The sequence below is a fragment of the Leptodactylus fuscus genome, chromosome 7, assembly GCF_031893055.1.
Source record: "Leptodactylus fuscus isolate aLepFus1 chromosome 7, aLepFus1.hap2, whole genome shotgun sequence".
NCBI lineage: Eukaryota > Metazoa > Chordata > Amphibia > Anura > Leptodactylidae > Leptodactylus > Leptodactylus fuscus.
In genome coordinates, this window is record NC_134271.1 from 104,977,157 (window position 1) to 105,001,484 (window position 24,328).

The 24,328-nt window shown below is 39.6% G+C and overlaps 1 protein-coding gene across 2 annotated transcripts in view; it reads right to left on the reverse strand.

Annotated features, from left to right (window-relative positions):
* Positions 1–24,328, reverse strand: part of SYNE2 (spectrin repeat containing nuclear envelope protein 2) — a 232,528-nt gene that overhangs the window by 141,728 nt on the left and 66,472 nt on the right. For both annotated transcript variants that reach the window (XM_075282716.1, XM_075282715.1), the window contains exons 20-39: positions 23,706–23,864; positions 22,221–22,394; positions 21,095–21,232; positions 20,821–20,976; positions 19,474–19,691; positions 18,992–19,052; positions 18,796–18,884; positions 18,099–18,222; positions 17,533–17,690; positions 16,553–16,700; positions 14,826–15,425; positions 12,237–12,805; positions 11,303–11,473; positions 10,830–10,980; positions 7,910–8,068; positions 6,773–6,934; positions 5,157–5,258; positions 4,045–4,200; positions 3,340–3,467; positions 2,948–3,257 (exon numbers count right to left, since the gene is read on the reverse strand). In XM_075282716.1, coding sequence (XP_075138817.1) covers positions 2,948–3,257; positions 3,340–3,467; positions 4,045–4,200; positions 5,157–5,258; positions 6,773–6,934; positions 7,910–8,068; positions 10,830–10,980; positions 11,303–11,473; positions 12,237–12,805; positions 14,826–15,425; positions 16,553–16,700; positions 17,533–17,690; positions 18,099–18,222; positions 18,796–18,884; positions 18,992–19,052; positions 19,474–19,691; positions 20,821–20,976; positions 21,095–21,232; positions 22,221–22,394; positions 23,706–23,864 — 3,933 coding nt within the window. The remainder of the gene's footprint in view (positions 1–2,947; positions 3,258–3,339; positions 3,468–4,044; positions 4,201–5,156; positions 5,259–6,772; positions 6,935–7,909; positions 8,069–10,829; positions 10,981–11,302; positions 11,474–12,236; positions 12,806–14,825; positions 15,426–16,552; positions 16,701–17,532; positions 17,691–18,098; positions 18,223–18,795; positions 18,885–18,991; positions 19,053–19,473; positions 19,692–20,820; positions 20,977–21,094; positions 21,233–22,220; positions 22,395–23,705; positions 23,865–24,328) is intronic.

A 24,328-nucleotide genomic window follows, 5' to 3' on the forward strand; every position in this document is an offset into this window, starting at 1 on the left:
ACCATAGGACATTCTCCCAATACTGTTCTGGATCATCCAAATGTTCTCTAGCAAACTTCAGATGGGCCCGGACATGTACTGGCTTAAGCAGTGGGACACGTCTGGCACTGCAGGATCTGAGTCCCTGGCGGCGTAGTGTGTTACTGATGGTAGGCTTTGTTACATTGGTTCCAGCTCTCTGCAGTTCATTCACTAGGTCCCCCCGCGTTGTTCTGGGATTTTTGCTCACCGTTCTTGTGATCATTTTGACCCCACGGGGTGAGATTTTGCGTGGAGCCCCAGAGCGAGAGAGATTATCAGTGGTCTTGTATGTCTTCCATTTTCTAATTATTGCTCCCACAGTTGATTTCTTCAATCCAAGCTGGTTGCCTATTGCAGATTCAGTCTTCCCAGCCTGGTGCAGGGCTACAATTTTGTTTCTGGTGTCCTTTGACAGCTCTTTGGTCTTCACCATAGTGGAGTTTGGAGTCTGACTGTTTGAGGGTGTGCACAGGTGTCTTTTTATAGTGATAAAAGTTTAAACAGGTGCCATTACTACAGGTAATGAGTGGAGGAAAGAGGAGACTCTTAAAGAAGAAGTTACAGGTCTGTGAGAGCCAGAAATCTTGATTGCTTGTAGGTGACCAAATACTTATTTTCCACCATAATTTGCAAATAAATTCTTACAAAATCAGACAATGTGATTTTCTGGATTTGTTTTCTCATTTTGTCTCTCATAGTTGAGGTCTACCTATGATGTAAATTACAGACGCCTCTCATCTTTTTAAGTGGTGGAACTTGCACTATTGGTGACTGACTAAATACTTTTTTGCCCCACTGTATATATATATATATATATATATATATATACACACACATATATATACACATATATATATATACAGTATATATATATATATATATATATACGTACAGAGGAGTAACTAATGTCTTGTGAGCCCCAGTGCAATTTTTTGTCCGTGGCCCCCTACCTCGCCATCCCTACAGTGAATTCTGGGACTGAGCTGGGAACAGGTCACGTGACTGATAAATGTGATGTCACATAGCCTATGAAATGAAAGCTGACCTCAGAGAGCACTGCTATAGCTTCAAGCTGCTCCATGGAGGTCCTAGGTGTCGGACCCCCACTGATCTTCTACTGATCACCTATCCTATGGAAAGGTTGTCAATTGATGAAGACCAGAAAACTCCTTAAGGCTAAGGCCCCACGTTGCAGAAATGCAGGTTCTTTTGGTGCAGATTTTGCTGCATTTTTTTAGGCCAAAGTCAAAATTGGCTTTAGGGAAGGAATGGGAAACACATAGGAAACACTTATACTTCTCTTTCCTGCTAAATCCACTCCTAGTTTTGGCTCAAAAAACCACAACAAAATCTGAAACAAAAAAAGGCAGTTTTGCTACAATTTGTGGCCTCAGCCTTATAAAATTAGTAGATCTAAATAGAATAAACAGCTCTTATATGTGTAAGCACATAAATAAATATATACAACTATATACAATTATATAACTTGAGACCAGAGGAAGCGTGGAGATGTGAAACGGCCGTGGCCCGTACTGTTGGTGTCTTTGGCATTCTAATACACAATGTTTGTTCTGTGATGAGCCACAAATAAAGAAAAGAGGAAATTTTAGAGATAGATGAGTGCCGCTTCGCTTTCTTCTATTCTACATGTTACATCAATAAATATATATAATGTAATAGCAGGATTTTGTATCAGTCATCTAATAACATTTTATGTACAGCCAATATACACTAATGTAATGTCTGTTCTATATCCATGTACTGTGCTGTGAGGCTGACTAAACTGAAGGTTCTCGCTTCTATTCCTGAAAAGACTTTCCTGACTGACAATGACTGGAAAACCACTCAACCATATACACAGCATGAAAAAATGGTATCGAAAACAGAATTACAGAGGTTGTGCAGGATTAGAAAACATGGCTGCTTTCTTCTTCATCACATTCATTGATCACATGGCCATGTTATAGCTCACACCCATTCATTTTATCAGGACTAAGCTGTAGCATTGCCAATGGATGAAAAGAAGACAAAAGCAGCCATGTTTTGTAATCCTGCATAACCTCTTCAAAAAAGCAGATTCCAGAACTTTAATATTTATGGTCCATTCCTAGAGCAGGCCATGAATATTTTATTGGTGGGGGTATGAGTCACAGATCTCCACTTATCTACTGATTGAAAGGGTCTTCAATATACATCTAGGGACAGTGCCTTACATCATGTACTTGTGGATGCTCTGCAGGCCCTTCAATGAGATGACCATTAATATTGAAGTCCTGCAGAACTCTTGACCCATAAACAAAATGTATCACCTATCCTTAGAATAGATGACACATGAATGATCACTGTGCTCTCCACTAATCCTAAGAAAGAGAGTCCTATATTCCCCACTTGAATGGATTGATGATCCCACATGGCCTCTTCCAGTTCAATCTTCGTCAAGCTTCGTCACTGAGGACTGTGAATCTGTGGAATAGCCTATCCTAGGAGCTCATTGCAGAAGCAACAGCTAACAACTTCAAAAAGGATTAGATGCCTTTTTATAGAAAAATAGCATTGATGGTTATATAAATGTATAGACTGTCATGCCCTTTCCCATTCCCTGGTTGAACTTAATAGGCATATGTCTTTATTCAACTGTATTAACTATGTAACTGTAAGTGTAAATGTGCACATCTTTCCATTTAAACACGGGGTCTGGGGCTTTCGTTCTAATGATCACGGAAGTTTCAGCAATTATAGTTACATAGCAGATGAGGTTGGATAAAGACATCAGTCCAACCTATAATCCTACAGTCCCCTGGACACCCAGTAATAATACCAATTATTTATCACCTATCCACAGGATAGGATACATATTGTTCATGGTACAACCACGTCAAAGACAAATTTAGCTAACCTTTCAACCACTACGCAAAAAAATACTTGCCTGCAATTCCATAATGAATGTTTCCAGCTCAAGCTTGATTTCGAGCCAGTGACTATGAAGTCCAAGACTGGGAGATAAGGTAGGAGATAACTCCATAGACATTGAAGCTTCCAATACACCCATCATGTCCTGACTTTCCTGTAAAAGTTCCCTGAAACTGGCCAGCTGTTTTACATTGTCTTGTAGGCGAGGTTGAAGGTCCGGGCTAAGTTTTTGCCGTTTCTTCTGTAACTCTGTCAGTCTCAGCCTCAGGGCTTCACATTTTTCTTCTCCTTGTGGTGCCTCCTGTGAATCCTCCTGAATGCCAGCCCTAGGTGATATAACACAATTAGCTTCAGCGTAAATGAGACATATAGGTATACGTGTATCAGTCATAAGTCCAACTTTGTTACCTGTTGGGTTCTACAACCAAAGTTGTAGTGGGACTTTGCTGTCTGTCTTTTAGTGCGGCTTCTGGCTCTACCTCCATGCCAAAGTTCTCCACTTTAGTTTGAGCTTCTGGCTCTGCATGTACAGGCAGCTAAAATACATATATATAAAAGTAGGTAATGTATTTCTTAGTTCCATATTGGGTCAAAGCTTTTAGAAGAATCTCAAAACCTAAAGTCCATCTTATATATTAATAATTCTTGCTTTGGGCCTTTGGTCAGTAGTCCTATTACAATATATTAAAGTCAACTCCTTGGCACCTTGGGGGTGATAGCAGGGAAGACTAACTTGTAAACATTTTTATACCCCCCAAAGCTATGATCATATCCTACTAAAAGAACAATGTAAGGGCATTGAAATATCTCCTACACATGCAGTATGTATGGTGGTGGTATGTACCCTTTGACGTAACACAAGTAGAAAACTTAGGCATTAGACAACATTGACATTAAAGGGGTATTACCAATGTTTTTGCAAATGATTGGGCAAAACTAAAACTATCCATATACTATGAAGAGCTAAATACAGAGAATGCAATACTGATAAAAATACAGCTCTGTGTGGAAGTGTCATGGTTTATCCGTAGATCGAGTGAATGTTAATATAGAGTAATACAGGGATATAATATGCATGTATGGCCATGTACTGTATACACATGTAGGACTTACCTCTTTCCCTGTAATCTGTGGCAATTCTTTGGCCACTGAACCACCATCTGGCGAGTCAGATGCTGCAGCCAGTGATGACATATCTTCATTTTCAGTTTTTCTTGACAAAATCGTAGATATTACAGAGATTTTATTCACTAGAGAAGTCTTTACAACCTGAATGGTAAAGTATAGAAAGCTAGCTTAAATTCAAATGGAAATCTAAATACATAGAAAATATCATTATTTAGGACTAAAGGAACTCTCTGAACAAAACAATGCAATGTCATGACACAGGGAAGTTTTCATTAACCCTTATATCATGCACAGTGTATCAGTGATCCTTTAAGCCATACTGTATAAAGATACAAATCTCCAATCCGTATCTCTGCATACAACCACAAAGCAACAAGGAACAGAAAGGCTTTCCCGGGCAAATAAAATCATATTTAAAACAGTTTAGACTGCTGTATAAAACAATGTAGAATAATATAATAATGTATAAATAGCAATGCTTACCCCATGGATTCCCTGTTGCTCCATCCCTCTGTTGCTCTCTACTTCCTGGTCTAGAGATAACCTCTTGATGTAGGGTCTTGTCATTACTGCAGACTCTCGCAGTGACGGGCTGCAGCAGTGACATATCCCTTTAACAAGATGTCATCCCTCACCCAGGAGGTTCAGAGTTGCAGGGGATGAGGTAGTGCTGGACATGGAACAGCAGAGAACCCATGAGGTGAGTATAGCTAACTGGCTTTTTTTGTTGTGTCCAGGGGTTATTCAATAGTAATTTGTAAAAAGCCTTATACACTTTTTTTTTTCAATTTCCTGAAATCCTTGTTACTTTTTCAAAACACAACAAGGTTGGCATCTTTTCATTTTTTTTTTCCTATACAATTCTTTATATGTGTGCTCAAAAAAATAAAGCAAAATCGAAAACAAGTGAAAGATGTCACAAGCAATACTGTAATTTTTTTACAGCTTAAAAAAGCCAGGGTAAAAATGAAGTGTATCAGAAGCTTCACTTTTACACAGCCACCTGAGTTGTAAATTTGATTCGATTCCCACCCCTTTAACTTGCATAATATGATTTCCTGGCACATGACACAAGTTTTTTATTTTGTTCTTTTTACCTGTAGTTCGAAGGGAAGTTCATCACTCTGTAAAAGCTTCTCTATATCCGATGACTTCCTACTGATTTCCTCTAACACTTTATCTTGATTTTGGAGCTCAGTCTGAAGTAAGACAAAATAACCGAATAACCATAACTTTCTTTATTTTAACATCAGGAATTTTAAGTCACACTTAAAATATAAGAGTATATTCACATCATGTTTTTGCATTTGTTTATTCACATGGCAAAAAAATAAATCAGTCACTATTTCATTTTTGTTAACATGAATCCCTTTGCAAAGCCATTCCCCTAACATCTGTTTTTAGTGGATGTGTTAAATGGACCTGGTAAATGGGTTACAAAAAACTGATGTGAATTAACCCTAACCTGTGGCACTACAACTATTGTGAAACTACAAATCCCCACATGCCCATGACAGGCTACAGATCACTACATTTGGAGGGTCACAGGTTGCTGACTCCTGAGTTATTTGCTAGGGAGCGTTTACACTACCGCCGGTGTCCGACAGCTAGTGTCCGCTGCTAATGACCATGTAAAATCTTGCGCGGACATTAGCATCGGACACTAGCTGTGCCCGTGACATTTTTCATTTAAAAAGACATCGGGTGAGTTCTTTTAATGTCCATGGGTGTCCTTAACTGTCCGTTCCCAAAGATGTCTGACTTTTCAAGCGGACAGCAAAAACCTACATGTACAATAGTGTGAACGCCCCCTTACCTATATGGTCATTTGTTGAAGCACATTCAGAGTACTAAATTAGAGAAACAGATTATAAATAATCAGATCTGTTAAAACACAAATAAACTTTCCAAAACTTTTGATTTTCTGTCAGTATTTGTGTTATTAATCAATTTTGTAATATACTTTATTGACAGATTTTGTCTCCGTTCTGCATCTTTTTATGTCCCCCTGAGTAATGTTCCTGCCTCTCACTGAATGTTACTGTGTATGGAGTGTGGGGCTGTTTAACATGTAGAGAAAATGAGGAGGCGAATTCACTTCAAACAGGTATACCTTGGACATTATAAAATGTACAAACTTGCTTTTGGAGTCGTATGAAAGAGGAGATTCTCTTAGCTTACATTGCTATTTAAGATAGAGATATCACTAGTTACAAACACAGTTGGGATTGAGATTCTTAGGATTTTTATATAATATATATTATGAAGCTACTTATAAATATCCTAAACCTGACTGTGTTTTCAACCAGTAATAGCTATAGAAATCATTTCGATAGCACCTTAGGATCTCCTCTTTGATATGACACCAAAAGCAAGTTTGTACATTGTTTAATATCTGATTGTTTGAAGTGACCCTCCCTATCCTGATTTTCTCTACATATCACGCAGCCCGTACTCCATACACAGTAACATTCAATGAGAGGCAGAGACATTGCTCAATACAGAAGCAAGGGAGAGAGTGGAAAAAAATGCAGAAAGGATCAAAAATACAGTATGCTAATAAAGTATATTACAAAATGTATTAAGGCCACAAATACTGCCAGAAAATCAAAAGCTGTCAAAGTTTTAAAAGCAGGTAACCTGATAGAAGACAGAGAGGAAATAAATATAAAAAAGTGAAAATGACATATCAGTCACACAATGAAATACTTACACGTAACAATTGGACATCATCACTCGTGAAGTTTGCGCTTTCCAAGAACCTGAGCTTTTCTTCTATCCACGGTTCCATCTCTTGTGAGAGTTGAAGAACTTTGTTCCACAAACAGACAGCACTTTTTATATTTTCATTATAGCCGTCAAGTTTCTCACATATCTACAAGGAAATTCCACAGAGATGAACAGAAACTCAGAAGGTGAAATGTGAACAGCACTGGCACTAGCCTAAGGCTAAGTTCACATCTGTGCTGGAGTCTCCAACTGCAGAAACCACCAGATATGGTCTGAATGGAGGACTATTCTCTTCATTGCTTTCATTATGAAAACAGCGCAACGCATTAAAATGTATGGGGCCCGTAGGTAACCGCTGGATTAATAGTCCGGCTCTCCATGCAGATATGAACATAGCCTAACACCTGCACATTTTCACATAAACTGAAATACTGTAGAACATCGCTGCTTACACTTCTCCTGATAGTAAAGGGGACAAATGTACAGTGCATGTATATACAGTATATGGAATTATTTTGTAATTATCATGTACTATTCATTAATGGAACAAACTAATAAAAACTTATCTCCAGCCAGTGATTTCAGGATCACTTATTACGCATGGTTCACATCTGCGTTCAGTATTCCGTTTGGGAAGTCCACATGGGGACCCCCCAAACGGGATACCAATTGCATTAATAAGCAGTGAGCAATGAAAGCACATGGACCCCATAGACTATAATGAGGTCCTTGTGTTTGCTGCGCTGTGGCCTCACGAGTCATGCAGAGAGAAAAGTACTTCAAGCACTACTTTCCTCTCCACATGATTCGTGCTCTTGCCACTGTTAATAAGTGGGCTAAGTGTAGTCAAGCCTAGTCGGAGTAAGGGCTAGGCCACTGTGGGCCAACAAACCTATTATGTCTATGGAAACTGGGAAGTCGGTGTAGATTTCATGTTCTGGGGCAAGCGTATAAATAGGTAAGAGGTATAAAAATAACATAAATACGAAAGGTTTGATGTTTATCAGCGTTGAGCGCTCTGTAACATGGTGGTGGCAGTGAAATATACTTGGGAGAGGTGGTAGACACCTTTTACATTTTATAAATATTCTCTACAAAATTCTCATGACAAAATACCTACATCTAACCACTTGTCGATGAGCGTGTTGGCTTCCACCTGGAATGGCGCATCCTCAAATCGTTTTATTTTACTGATGTGAAACTGCAGCTTTTTGCAGATGCTGCTTATCTCATCTACATTTTCAGAGTGATTCTCAATCTCTTGTTTCAGTTCTTGAACCTGCAATGAAGAAGAGCTTGTGAGATGTGAACACATTATTGGTTTGACAAAAGAGTCCCCTGAAAATGCGATGATGAATATTGAAAAATCCAATTCAGGGTAAAATGTCTGTGTGCACTTCAACTTAATATCTGCTGCCTCTCTCGAGTCTTTTTTAAGGACACAGAGACACCTAGTGTCAAAATTTAGATTTTAGAAAGAGTAGAGATAATACAATTTATCAGCATCTAAAACACATATTGGAGGAATTAAATGGATTCTGGCCAGCTAACTATTTTATAGAAGGGTATGTTTAGCAGCGCTAGGCATGCATGTCTATAGGAAGGTCAGGGTCAATTGCTTTCAGCTCCCAGCTATAGCTGAATGCTCCATGGAGAGGTGAACTGGGACTATCGGTTGTTAATGGATGGGGTAGTAGGCTTGTTATTAATTTTGTCATTAAGTTGCACAAAATTGTTACATATACAGAGGAATTAGCTGTAGGTAGAAGTTTGGTAGAAAATTCTCTTGGCTTTAACATACTAACTTCTATAAACTACAAAATAGCATTGAAGTTTATTTTTGATGCCAGTATTAGGCTCAAAGTGTATGTCATACTATGACTTCTCTCCACTACCCCTTTGTAATGTCTCCTGTTCTCAGCAGAGACACAGCTTGAATCTCCTGGGCCACCACCTACATATGACATCGCCTTCGGGAACTGCGGCTTGGGTGTCACTACTTCTAAATATGCTTGTGGCCTTTAGGTACAAGGTTTTAGGCATGGCTGCATCTTCATAGCCCCTTAGGCTTTGACACTATTTTTTTAAAAATATATACAGTGGGGCGAAAAAGTATTTAGTCAGTCACCAATAGTGCAAGTTCCACCACTTAAAAAGATGAGAGGCGTCTGTAATTTACATCATAGGTAGACCTCAACTATGAGAGACAAAATGAGAAAACAAATCCAGAAAATCACATTGTCTGATTTTGTAAGAATTTATTTGCAAATTATGGTGGAAAATAAGTATTTGATCACCTACAAACAATCAAGATTTCTGGCTCTCACAGACCTGTAACTTCTTCTTTAAGAGACTCCTCTTTTCTCCACTCATTACCTGTAGTAATGGCACCTGTTTAAACTTGTTATCAGTATAAAAAGACACCTGTGCACACCCTCAAACAGTCAGACTCCAAACTCCACTATGGTGAAGACCAAAGAGCTGTCAAAGGACACCAGAAACAAAATTGTAGCCCTGCACCAGGCTGAGAAGACTGAATCTGCAATAGGCAACCAGCTTGGATTGAAGAAATCAACTGTGGGAGTAATAATTAGAAAATGGAAGGCATACAAGACCACTGATAATCTCCCTCCATCTGGGGCTCCACGCAAAATCTCACCCCGTGGGGTCAAAATGATCACAAGAACGTTGAGCAAAAATCCCAGAACAACGCGGGGGACCTAGTGAATGAACTGCAGAGAGCTGGGACCAATGTAACAAAGCCTACCATCAGTAACACACTACGCCGCCAGGGACTCAGATCCTGCAGTGCCAGACGTGTCCCACTGCTTAAGCCAGTACATGTCCGGGCCCATCTGAAGTTTGCTAGAGAGCATTTGGATGATCCAGAAGAGTATTGGGAGAATGTCCTATGGTCTGATGAAACCAAACTGGAACTGGAAAAAGAATACTGAGTTGCATCCATCAAACACCATACCTACTGTAAAGCATGGGGGTGGAAACATCATGCTTTGGGGCTGTTTCTCTGCAAAGGGGCCAGGACGACTGATCCGGGTACATGAAAGAATGAATGGGGCTATGTATCGTGAGATTTTGAGTGCAAACCTCCTTCCATCAGCAAGGGCATTGAAGATGAAACGTGGCTGGGTCTTTCAACATGACAATGATCCAAAGCACACCGCCAGGGCAACGAAGGAGTGGCTTTGTAAGAAGCATTTCAAGGTCCTGGAGTGGCCTAGCCAGTCTCCAGATCTCAACCCTATAGAAAACCTTTGGAGGGAGTTGAAAGTCCGTGTTGCCAAGCGACAGCCCCAAAACATCACTGCTCTAGAGGAGATCTGCATGGAGGAATGGGCCAACATACCAACAACAGTGTGTGCCAACCTTGTGAAGACTTACAGAAAACATTTGACCTCTGTCATTGCCAACAAAGGATATATAACAAAGTATTGAGATGAAATTTTGTTACTGACCAAATACTTATTTTCCACCATAATTTGCAAATAAATTCTTACAAAATCAGACAATGTGATTTTCTGGATTTGTTTTCTCATTTTGTCTCTCATAGTTGAGGTCTACCTATGATGTAAATTACAGACGCCTCTCATCTTTTTAAGTGGTGGAACTTGCACTATTGGTGACTGACTAAATACTTTTTTGCCCCACTGTATTTTATGTAAGAAACTTCATGATACTTAGGACATGTACTTAGACTTTCTGACTTGGCAAAATTCAGCTTCTTTTGGAACTTTATAGTGGCCACTGCCCTGGTGCTAATACTTCCAATGGCTGCAAGAGGGTTGCTTTTTAATGTCTACAATACTAAAGGAGTTTCCAATCGGGACAACCCCTGTCCATATGCCTCATTAGGGACTTTTTTTTTTTTTTTTACTACGCATTGTTTTTATGCCTTTAACACTGCAGAACTATATTCATCTATGGTTAAGCTACATCAATAAAGAAGTTTGTGTATCCTTGATGTGGCTTATAAGTGACTACACCAACTGGTCGATCTTATGTCCACAATGTACACATACTACCTTCATCATCATTTTGTGAAGATTGTCTTTCCCAATGTAGGATGACTGATGAGAAATTGTAGCCTCTGCTTTCTGGATCAAAGACGTCAGTGTTGTCCTGTAATGCTGGAACTTGCGAAGAAGTTCAATTATCACTTCACATTGTTCTTTGCTGAAACAAAAGCAAATTTTCTCTAAATTGAGCCACATGATTATACTCATATGGTTCCCATCGTATGTATGTCTCATTATTCTTTGATATTCTATCCATGTGTTTAATATGTTTCACTTTGTTATACTTTCTGATTGTAATTCCCTCAGCAATCTATACCCATTATATTTTGTACTGTTATATGAAAATTCAATAAAAATATTATAAAAAAATAATTGAGAACATGATATAAAAACAAAAATACAAAGCCTCAAAATGTACTGTAGAAGTAATAACACAATGATAGAAACACACTGTGACTGATGTACGTGACAGCCCTTACCTGTGAACAAGGTGCTGCTTTGTGTCTTCCCACAATTCCTCACACTCTTCATAACCAGGTAAATCTTTTCTTTGCGAAGTTTGAAGAAACTCTTGAAATGTATCAGAAATGAAATTCTTTTCTTGTTGAAATGTCTCCAACCTTTTCTCCAATATTATCAAGGCCTTAATTCTAAAGTAAAATTTTAATAAAAATTATTGAAAATAATACTAATACAATAAATAATTCTGATTGGTCATCAGTATAAGATTGGTGGAGGTCCAACAACTGGAACCCCCAACCATCAGCAGCAATTGCCATCGGACCTGTGCAGTGTATAGCCGGAAGCAGTCAGCATTGCTCTGTGTATGGAGTTGCCCCTTCTGATTACCTACACTGTGTAGAGCTGACAACCAAAGTAGCTGGTAGGTGGAGGTACCATATGTCTGATCCTGAAGATCTGATATTGATGACCCATCCTATGGACAATCCATCAATATCAACTCTTGGACAACCCCTTTATAGGTGGATGTAATAGCAACACTATTAATGTCATGCCTTGTGTCAATGTTGCACTTTCTTCATGGAACATCTCACGTTAGAATGCAGTCCTGGAACAAACCGCTCGTGGAAAAAGGAAATAACCGGCTGCCATTGATTTCAATAGGAGGCGATTTCTTGAGCCGGATTCTGACGTGGATTCCGTGTCAAAATCCGGCCCGAAAAACCCTGTATGAACCCAGCCTTACTGTCAAATTTCTCTTTCTGAACCACCCCTTGATGTTCCCACACACCTAACTGCCAAGTTGGGAAAACCTGCTTAATTTAGTAAAACTGGACAATTCTCTTATGTGTATGAAGTGCGAAGTGTACCCTGACACATGAGGTCAGAGGCATGTAGGATCAGGCATGGTAACACTTAGGATACATGTTGTTGAATGCATGTATTACAAACCTCTGCTGTACAGCATGAATGGTTGGATCTTGTAAGCCAACTTTATCAATTTGATCCTGAATATCTTCCATATTTTTGCAAAAGTTTTTCATTTGCTTGCTCAAATGATCAAAGGTCTCTGGCTCTTGAAGGTTCTGCAACTCTCTCTGGATAGCTTGCTGAGCACTCTCTAACTTCTCAAAGAAACCACTTATCATTTTCTTGCATGAAGTTTCTCCACCGTTTTCTGGATCTTCAAGAAGAATCCCAGTATCTTGCATACAGTCATCCAGCTTCTCAGCTTCTTGACCCAGAAGGTAGATGTCCTTTTCTAAAGACTCGAGGTTCAGCTGCTTCTCCTGAAGGGTGGTCCTATCCATACCAGGTACTGGGAATCCAGCTTCAATTGACATTTTTGTTGCTTTAAGAGTAGCCAGAAATACTCCCAGAGATTTAAGAGTTGTCTCTCTTTCTTTCACTTCTTCATTTGTTGCTTGAAGCTCAGTCTTGTAGGTTGAGACTGGTTCAGTGGATGAGGTGTCCAAATTGTCCAGATTCTGGATTTCGATGTCAAATGTGTCCTGGATGTTCTGGAAGAAAAAGCAGAAAATTAATGCCTATTTCGTACATTGATATTCTAGCTCATTTCTATGTTAAAGGCATTGTCCCAGGAATAAATATTGTTATGGTATCTCTTGGTAATTTTTTGATTGATCTGATGTGTCCAGTGTTGTGGCCACATTTGCTCAGCAGCACAGACATGTGCTCGAAACATGAGTGAGTCACTATGTAGGTCATGTGGGTGAACATGGCGCCACTAAGTCAGAGTTTATCAAAATCTAACTCTATTGCTGGACACTCCTGAATTTCTCTAACCGGGTGTTAACTGTGTACTTAAGGAAAATTCTTGGCAAATTGAATATATTGTTATGCCTAGTGCATGGGAGGAGATGGTGCATGACACAAGGAATCAAAGAACAAAGAGAGAATCCCTATGCCATGTAGCTCAGGCTGAAACCATGAATTAAGTTGGCTATATACATAAGATTTTAGACTATGAAGTGGCAGATCTTGAGTGGTTGGTGAATTGTTTGAATGTAGACCTGCCAATGTTTGTTCCATACAGTTGACCAACTAAAGTTGGTCGCCATCAAAATTGGTTGATTTAGATTTTTTTTGGCCACCGGTTGGCTGTAGTTGTTTGTGTATCCTTGTGGGTTAGGGCAATCAGTCACATAAACATTTTCTTTGTTTCCTGAATGTATATATGTGTCATATCCATGTGCAAAAATAAATGAATAAAAATTAATCATAAATTTTTTCTATTTTAACTTATTTAGGCTAAGGCTCTATGCTGCAGAAAAGATGTTTTTGTTTTCTTTTTATTGCAGATTTTGTTGCATTTATTCGAGCCAAAGTCAAGACTAGACTAAAAAGAAGGGAAAAGTATTATAGCTTACTATATATTTCCCACTCCATTTGCAGCCACTCCTGACTTGGCTTGAAAAAATGCAATAAAATCTGCAACAATAAAGCTGCTTTTCCACAATGTAGGTCCTTGTCCTTTGGCTAAAGCCACATGTTGTGGAAACTATACATTTTCCTGCTGCGGAATTGCGGTGGAAAAAACACTGCATTTCACAATACCGGCAAAGTGAATAACATTGTGGCAAATCTCATCCACACATTGCAGAAAAGATAATTCTGCGGAAAACCTGATTTTATAGGTTTAATAAGGGAAGAAAATCCGCAGAGAAGAATGCAATGAAAAATGCTGTGGAAAAGACGCAATGCATTTCTGTTGCGTTTTTTCCCACAGTGTTTCTAGCTGTGCCCTGCAATGTAGGGCCTTAGCCTCAAAGGGGTTTTCTGGCCCAAAATGTTTTCATACCTATCCTACGTAATCTGTACGGCCAGATTTAAGCATAAGAACCAAAACTCAAACATCTCCTCGTGTAATCTAGGCCATTGTTCTATGGTGTTTCAGATTTAAGCATAACACAACTCATACTTATTACCTGGCATATTTTTTTGATTTATTCATCAGTATTTTTCTGCAGCTTACATCTAGAAGATTTTTAGTAATTTGAAAAGACTATGCTAATGGTGTTGTGATTGTTTTATAACCCATTGCTGCATTCACAATATTCATGCTAATGGAATAGGTTCTTATATATGAACATCTTTGGCTGCTCTCTTATGTTTCTCTTGCTCTACATTCTGAGAGATTTAGTTTTTAATACGTGTCAAATGTTTAATGAACAGACAACCCTTTGCGTGAAGTCAAGCAGAGCATGCTCTGCACAAGAATGAACCCACTGAACCAGCAGAGGTTTCACATATATGGGAGCTTTTTTTGTCACTGTGATGCACTAGCGTACACTACTACACTTTGACTACTGTATAGGATTACATATCTCTATAATAATACAGTAAAGCCTCTCTGTGAAGACCACCTGAAATGCACAATGGTTTTGTCGAAGGGAAATCTGCTTAAGCTTGGTGCCATACGTGATATAAATGCCACGGTGTGGGCCATGGAAAAAAACTTGGCATGACAGAGTCTTTTAGAAAATATTCACTGTAAATTATATACAGTAATAGCAATACCTTCATCTCCTGCAAAACTGTGTGTAACTTTGACACTGTGAACCGCTCCATCTCTGGTTGCAGGGAATCATTTACTGTTCCATTTAATGGTTGTAGCTCAGATGCCGGTCGGCTTTCTAAATTTTGTAACTCCAGCAAAATAGATTGTTCTACAATTTCTATCTTTTCAAAGAATCCATCAAGCATTTTCTGGCACGATGTCGGTTCTCCATGTAACGGGTCTTCCAGGAAGATCTCTGCTGGTTCTAAACGTTTATCCAGCTTTTCGGCATCTTGTCTCAATTTGTAAACTTTCTGTTGTAGTTTCTCAAGGTTCTTCTTCTTATGAAGAAGAGTTCTTCTGTCATTTCCATACACCGCAGCTTCATCCTGAATGGCTTTCTTAGTGGTAGCAAGGGACAGCAGGAATTCCTCCAGTTCTTTCACGAGAACCTGTCGTTCTTCCATTATCTCATGTGTTGTTTCCAATTGAATTTTGTACTGATGCACAATGGACTGAACAGCTTGTATGTCTACTGGACTTGTCGGATCGACAACCTCGGTAGTGGATTCCAGATTATGACACTGTTGAATCTGATCCTTGACCGTACTCTGCACATCCTATATAAACAAAACAGAATATAGCATTATAAGGGGGACATACAAAATGGACACAGCGGCATATTTCTTTAAAAGCATTAAAAAGAACATGAACTAAGATGGTTTTTGCCGCAGCAAATCTTTACAGATCACTACCATTTTCTTGCAGTGCAAATATTGAAAGCTATGGATAAAACATGCAGGAATAATTGATTATTACTGTATTAGGTATTTATTCTATACTATACTATTAACTTCAGGTGATGGTATTTCTATGTGCATAATAAAATCAGTGAAGAAAGGACTCAAAGCACACATTCATAGTCACATTACAGCGAAGTATAGAGAGGGTCCCATATGGTTACGAGAACCATGGAGAGTATTTGCTATACACTACAATAGTTTTGTATATAGGGAGCTGTTTTTACCCATATAACATAACCAATGAAGTTATGAGGGGGGGCTTTCTCTAGTGATAAGGTTTTATTTATAACCCTAAACATTTGTAACAGTGAAGAATAAAAGACATAATAATATATCTAACAACAAGAACAAAAATCAGCACCATAAACACTGTATAAGAGATGCCCAGAATGGGGTCACTTACAGTAAAGGTTGGTACAGCCAATCTCCTAACCGATCGAAGATCCCCTGCCCTCTTTCCTACTAATGTAGAAGGGGCTGTAGAGAGGGAATCCCTGAACACATTCTAACTATCCATCAAAATATGTGCCAAGGTCCACGCCTATCTATGTTTATGTTCACACTGAGTTTCTTGCAGGCGGATTTTTGAAGTTGAATCCACCTCCAAAGGTCCTCCCAACTCCCCCATTCATTTCAATTGGGAATTTCAGATTTTCCTCTAGACAATTTTTCCAATACAAGGAATAAAAGCATTATGATCTAACTTAACACAGATTCAGCCTTGCAAAGCCCATTGAAATAAATGGTAAGAAAAACCGTAAAGTATTTTTTTCACTTCCCATTTATTTCAATGACCTTTGCAATGCGGAAACTGTCAGAAAATCGATCATGACCCTATTTTAATTTCCTCTAGCGAATAAATCTGCTACTGAATCCCAATGATATGAATGTGTTGGGTGGCATTTCTTAAGATGCGCCATGCATTGACATATACAACTACTTACTTGCAGATCCTGACAAATGGAACCAATGTTAGAAATTGTAAATTTTTCTACTCCATGGACTGGAGTCTGTCCGCTCGATTCACATAAAAGAGACACTTCTTCTTCAATGGGTAATAGGACATTTATTGTAATGCTAAGAGCTTGAATTCTGAAACATCAAACACACTCAATTACATTCACAATAATAGTACTAAGCAATGCACACAATGTATTGTATCTCCTACTGCATATATCACCAAAAGAAGCTAATTCAGATGTTTTTAGAAAGAGTCTTCTGTGTGTAAACATACTCTGATGCCTGATATAAAAAGTCGTCTTCTTTTTTGTCACTTTACATATAACTCAAGGTAAGGTTAGACTCACATTTTTTTTTCTTAATATGACTTAGGGTATGTTCACACGGCATTCTGCTCTGGATTAGGCCCGAATGAATGGGCCTAATCGGGAGGGAGTATCGCGCCGTGGCTGAGTTAGACGCGGAATCCGTGGGAAGAAGGGGCATGTCACTTTTTTGTCCGCTACTAGCTAGCGTAAAAAAGAAGCGAGCAGCTCCCATTGAATTCAATGGGAGCCGTTTTTGGCAGCGGATTTTGAGGCGGAAAATCCGCTGCCAAAAGACTCTGTGTGAACTAGCCCTTATTGTTGTGCAAGGCTGTGTTCACACTAGTATCATGGCTTTTTTCTCACTGACTTATCATGTCTGTCAAATTTAAATTATTGATGTCAAGATCAGCATTGTATACTGTTATATTCTTGTGACAGAATTTAAGGCAAGTAACGCAAACACAGGAGATTCTGATTGGTAATTCTCTCTTACTCAGAGCATCATGGAAGACAATATACAGTAGTACTGAACAGTACTGGTGTGAAACTCTGGGCTCAGATAAAAAACTTACTATTGGCTACAGCAATATGTCTGAGTGTATGTGTCTCTGCTTATTTTTTTCTTTTTGACTTTTTTATGGAATTATTTTACTAACCTGCTTTTAATTTCCTCCGAAACAATCGACAATGAATACTGCAGTCCATATCTAATCTCAGAAACTTTCTTCTTTTCAGTCCCTTGAAGGAGTACCTCTACTTTTTGTGATGTGGCTTCAAACTCCATCCAGCTTCTGTTAGCTTCTTCCAGTAAAATCTAGGATGCAAGTTCCAGTTAGCAGCCATTATTACCACCCCGAGAACAGTGTATATCACTGGCCCTTCCTTATGATATATGGCTGAATACATGAGTAAATTTGCCACATTTTTATTTGTCCCATGACAAGTAAGATTAATAATATTAATCTTTATTAATATAGCGCCAACATATTCCAGAGCACTTTATAGTTTAGGGGCCCCACGTAGTGAGCCGTAGCCAAAAATTGCTGAGGGAAAAACGCATTACTTGTTAACGTGTTACTGGCCATGCAGTTTTGCAGAAATGGTAAATTACAGAAGAACGAACAATAATTAATAAATACAATTAAAAAACGGATGATGAGATTATCGCCCAATAGTGTGAAGCACTTAAGACTGCGAAGTCATATTGACCCTTATATTTCACCTGCAGTTCATGAAGTTTACACTGAAGGTCCTTCACATCCTGGACTTCCTTTGGACTTTCGGCTACCAGTTTTTCTCTGGCACTTTGCATTATCGATTCTAGATGACTTTTCTCATTATCATATCTGAGGGGAACATGAAAGAGGACAAACCCATATTAGCATTTCTATAATATAACAGGTATTAGTGTTATGGCATGCAAATCATGTAATTCCCAAATAAAAAGTTAAGATGTCCATGCACCTACGATTAATATCATCCTATCCCATGGAATTTAGCAGGACCAGCCGACCATCTATTATGTATGAAGGACTGTGTGGAGGGGCCACTATGGGACATTATACTGTGTACAGGTGCTGCCATGGGAAACTATACTGTGTACAGGGGCTGCTATCGGACATTATACTATATGGAGGGCTACTATAGGATATTATACTATGTGGAGGGGCCGCTGGGATATTATAATGTGCATAAATGGAGCATTATACTGTGTGGGGGCCAGGAAAGGGGGAGCTCTGCTGTGTGGGGGTGGGGGGCCCAAGTTAAAAGAATGCTATGGGCCCGGTCCTTGCTAGTTACATCCCTTGAGGGACTCCCCTTGATCTTCAATTGATTCTAAGGATAAGCCATGAATTGATAAGTCCTGGAAAATCCCTTTAATACTGTATATAAACAGAATAGACATACTACTGAGTTACCTCTGTAGCACCATCTCTAAGGATGAACTCGTTGGTTCATTGTCTTCAGCCATATTTGTTGCTTTCAAAACATCATCCATTTCACATACCTATATCATAAACAGACTAGAATGAGAAAGATCATCCATGGACAAATATCAATGACACTGATGCCATGTAGCTTCAGAGCAATATATCTGCTGTCTTTATTCATTACCTCCTGGGTTCCATTAGTTTTGTTGAGGTTTGGCTTGACTTTCTTTTTAACTGATGTATCACTGCAAATAATGAGGAGTAGTACAATTTAGTGACCATCTATACATCTGCATACAGTAACAGTATACATTACTCAGCAGAGAAAATTAAGATCTATATAACAGTATGCAATAACTATGAGCTTACACATACCAGCTAGGAACAATGGTCACTCAATGTACCAAGCTTCTACTTCTGTGTAGTAATCTACCATGACCACCCCCAACATAGTCCGCAGACTCTTACTATCAATGAGTGATAATGGACAAGTCTCTAGAGACATATACCAACATGAGTGCAGTATGGTGTATTTACAGATGTAGTTAATGGACTTTTATGGTCTGGAAAACTGTAGGATCACCCAGCTACCATGTGCCATTTAATACTAGTGTATTCCGTGGTCTTTAGAGCCATTTATACGAGTCACTGAAACATTATACTTACATTCTTTTGCCAATTTTCTTTTTCTCCAGAATAGACTGTAGAGTAAGATGAATATCAGCAGCCTTCTTATTAAGCTCTTCCTTCTTTTTAGTGCATTCAGTAATTAAAGTGGTGAATGTTGTAGGAGCAGCGTGTGACCTGAGTCTGTCATCCAGACTCTGCATGGTCTGTAGACAATGATTGAGTTCACCTAAACAGCCATGATCAGAGAAGACAACCTGGGAAAATAGATGACAAGTCAAGGTCTGCATACATGATGTATTATACAGTTCAACATACCCTGATGTGTAGGCATTAAACAGTCTTCTACTAAAACGCTATTGACAGTACATGCACCTAGCTGACAGCTGTTCCTACTGACTCCTTTAAATGTATGGAGGGGATAAACTGCCTGACACTTCTAGCAGTAGCTAATCTCACCTGAGAACAACAGGATTGGGCATTGAAATTCAACATATACAGACCTTCTTTCCTCCAACATCTGTTAAGAACAGTAAGGAGGTTCCCACACGCATAAGATAGTTGGACAACCTTTCTCTAAAGCTGGTCTTACACGGCCGTAACGTAAGTCCGCAAATGATCCGCAATTGAGGGTTTTCAATTGCGGACAATTTGCGGACACATTATATTCAATGTGGCCTCTTACACCACTGGATATTTTAACTGTGGTGTGGCCGGGCCGCAACCGTGGTCCGCAATTTATAGAACATGTCCGTAATGGCTGTGAATTGTGGCACTGCACGGACTCGCCCATAGAACTCTATGGGCGAGTGCGGCAGGACACGGACATCTGCGGAGCCTATGTTGCCGATCAGCAACTTGCGGACCGTACATTTAATATGGTCGTGTAAGACCTGCCTTATGTGTATGAGTGGCTTAGAAAGTGTCAGACAAAAACGGAGTACTTAACAGAAATAACATTTGATATTGACCCCAGTGGGATTTAGACCCATTGCCCAACACTTCATCTTGTAGATAAACCATAATAAACAGGAAAATAGAATTGCATCTGTTTTACAATGTATAATAAAATGTAATTGTACTAGAAAAAGTACTGGTAATTCTTTGTCTAGTGAAAACCTACAACAGCAAATGAATTGAAGCACAAGTGATTCACAAGACTAAAGCCGTACGCTGTAAAATTGGCAAAATTGGGTGGTTTTTGCTGTGGCTCCCCTGCAGGTTTCTGTGTGCATGTCACATTGAGCTACAGACTTTAGTTGAAACAGAATTACTAAAAAAAGTCAATGGGCAGGTTTAGTACAGCCCAGCAAACTGTATGATCTGGGGGTTCACGGCAAAATTACCTCCTCCATGATATAATAGTAAAAAATACTATAAGATTACCTCATGTTCTCTGAGCAGCTCCTCTGTGTCCACCCCAGTATTGTTCTTCTCCTTTAAAATTTGCTTATCCAGTTTGCAAATCAATTTGTCAAATTTCTTCTTGCCTATATGCATCTTCAATTCACTGACATAAGTCTCCAACTCATCATGGATATTCTGAAATAGTATATACACACAAATCATAAAACTGCAGAGGGAGTCTATTCCTAACCACAATAGTAAATCTAGGCCATGGTTTCTTATTGTCTTCTCAAATACCAATGTTCTTTATTACCTTCCACCTATTTCTGACATCGGCGCTCACGTCTTCCACTAGTGACTTCTCTTTAGTAGATTGTGAAATATTCTTCATGTGATCGGTAGCTTTCAGAAAATGTTCCAGGTCTTGACTTCCAAATTTGCTGAGGGAAGTCTAGCAAGGGGTAAATATATAACCTTTATCATAGACATGGTTCACAAGTACATTGCACATATGGTAAGCCAAACATTCAGGTAAAGAACCAGAAACACTGATCATCTAAATTTGATGTCATTTATAAGATCCTAAATAGACATTACCTCAGTGTATTGTTACTGATAACCTGCGCAATAACCTGAAATTCCCAATATATGCATATTTAGAAACAACCAAAGGTCTCATTTGTGGTGGGAAACGTACAAATGTTACGAGTGTCTTTAACACCTTTCCACTGCAGCAATATTTCGATTTTCATTTGGTAATAGCACAGAGGGCATCAGTGCCATTACCTCCGTGACAAAAATCGTGACCAAAATATGCCTGCCGCGACTGTCAGTCGCAGCTTCCTGCTTCGGAGTAGGCCCAAAATGAATGGGCCTAGTCTGGAGGGTGCTGCTGTGAGGCAGGACGCCTTAATGAAAAAAGATCGTTAGCGGTCTCCATAGACCACCATTGTGAGGGGGCGGATTATGACATGGATTAAGCGCTATAATCCGCCCCCTCTGTGCCCATGTGAACAAGCCTTCAGAGTTCTGACATATCCCTTCCCCATGTTTTTAACTGCAGATCTGCTTGTTCAGACTGGTAACTTTGTATAACACAAGCCCACCACAAACTCAATCTCCAAGTCAGTGCATTGATTTTTACTACATCAAGGAGAGAATTAAAAACCACAAGTAACTAAACCACCAGCGTGGAAAAAGTTATGTCATTTATCCCCAAGCATGACTGGTAGGTCATAATCTTTAATGTGATTTAAGAGGAAATGTTCAATTTAATGACATTCTTATAACAAGGTTAGGCATCTTGAGTATGCCTAGCATTAGCAGTGCAATGAGATTTATGCTTCTAATATTGTTACCGAGTCATATAAAAATGAACCTTCAGACATAAATTGTAGCAACATAAATAAGCAGGAGGCCACAATGAGGACAACACAAACCTCATACTGTGAGATGAACTCTTCTGGGGTTATTTTCTGTCCCAGCAGGCTCAGTGCTTTTGTTATATAGGTTTCCAAGTTGCTCTTTGAACTTTCAAAGTTTCTTTTTATGTCTTCTTCAGACAAACTTTGCTCTGGGGGGTGCAGGACCAAACTCACTCTGGAGACAAGATCCTAAAATAGTGGGATTATTGATGTCAGGGTCAGCAATTCATTCATTCATTCAGGTTTGCTCCCTGCTGCATTATTGCATGAGTTCCTGTTCTGCCCATCTCCTATTGGGTCAATCAAGCTAATCCTCTGACAACTAAACAGCCCGGACCCCCCTTTACCAACACTGATACTCTGTAAGGGTCCATTCACATGGAGTAACGTGCCGCGTGACCTAGCACGTATACGGCGTGTGAGATTTTGAACGCCGTAAAAGCTCCCATTGATTTCAATGGGAGCCTGGATCGTATACGTGGCGTTATTTTGCGGCGCAAAATCACGGCCGCAAAATAACGCGACGTATACAATCCAGGCTCCCATTGAAATCAATGGGAGCTTTTACAGCGCTCAAAATCTCACACGCCGTATACACGCCAGGTCACACGGCACGTTACTCCGTGTGAATGGACCCTAACAAACAGGACAAGAAAGGAATTTCTGCTGCTGATATATTTAACTGACAGAAGAAAACCTAGAAAGGATACAATTCTAACACACCCTCAGCTGTGGGAAGTATGAAGCCTGGTTCAAAGCTGCGTTCGCTCTTCCGTTCGGAGAGTCCATTTAGGGACCCCCCAGAACAGAATACCAAACTTATTAAAAAGCGGTGAGCAAAGAAAGCACAACTGACTCCATAGACTATAATGGGGTCCATGTGTTTTCCGCACAGTGTCTTCTCAAGAACTACTTTCCTCTCTGCATGACTCATGCGGACACCGTGCGGAAAACAAACTGACTCCATTACAGTCTATGGGGTCCATGTGGTTTCATTGCTCATCAATTTTAATATGTTCAACATTCCGTCCAAGGGTCCCCAAGCGGACTCCCCAAACGCAGATGTGAACCAGGCCTGAGATCGGTACACATTGTAAGTATCATCTACAACTACAAGAGGACAGATGACGTAGTTAGGGGACACTGTGGTTAGCCATACTTTTAACATGCCACAGCCACTGCAGGGGTAAAGTAGAACAGCATGGTAGCCATTCACATAACTGGCCAACCATGAAAAATGTGACTTGGCAAACTGACAAGAGCAAGAAAACACATGTTTTTAGCAAACTGTTCTATCTGGTTAATAGAGGGGGACCAACCTCTATAATATCCATGACTCCTTTAGTTAGAAAAGTAGGTCAGCATTTTTCCCCCAAAAACAGCTTCCCCTTTTGTCCTTTGGCTGTGCCTGGTATTGCAACTGCAGAGACTGATTTATTTTCTACATTCACTCCCTGTACCATTCAATAGACTTTCAATAGAGGTGAATGACATAACTACCTGAACTCTCTCGCGGGTGCTGACAATGTGATGCCTCCATCTGTCTAAGTTAAAGCGTTGTAAATCCTCATGACTGTAGAGAAGATGTGTCAGCGCTTGCAAGTTCACCTCTGTCTTCTCTAGCTGCTCTTGGCAAGAAATTCCATTGTCATAGAGATCCTGTAGACACAATATGAGCATTGTATAAGAATAACAGACCAAAATATTTGCCGGATGATTAATAATTAGAGATGAGCGAACACTAAAATGTTCGAGGTTCGAAATTCGATTCGAACAGCCGCTCACTGTTCGAGTGTTCGAATGGGTTTCGAACCCCATTATAGTCTATGGGGAACATAAACTCGTTAAGGGGGAAACCCAAATTCGTGTCTGGAGGGTCACCAAGTCCACTATGACACCCCAGGAAATGATACCAACACCCTGGAATGACACTGGGACAGCAGGGGAAGCATGTCTGGGGGCATAAAAGTCACTTTATTTCATGGAAATCCCTGTCAGTTTGCGATTTTCGCAAGCTAACTTTTCCCCATAGAAATGCATTGGCCAGTGCTGATTGGTCGAGTTCCGTACTCTGGCCAATCAGCGCTGGCTCTGCTGGAGGAGGCGGAGTCTAAGATAGCTCC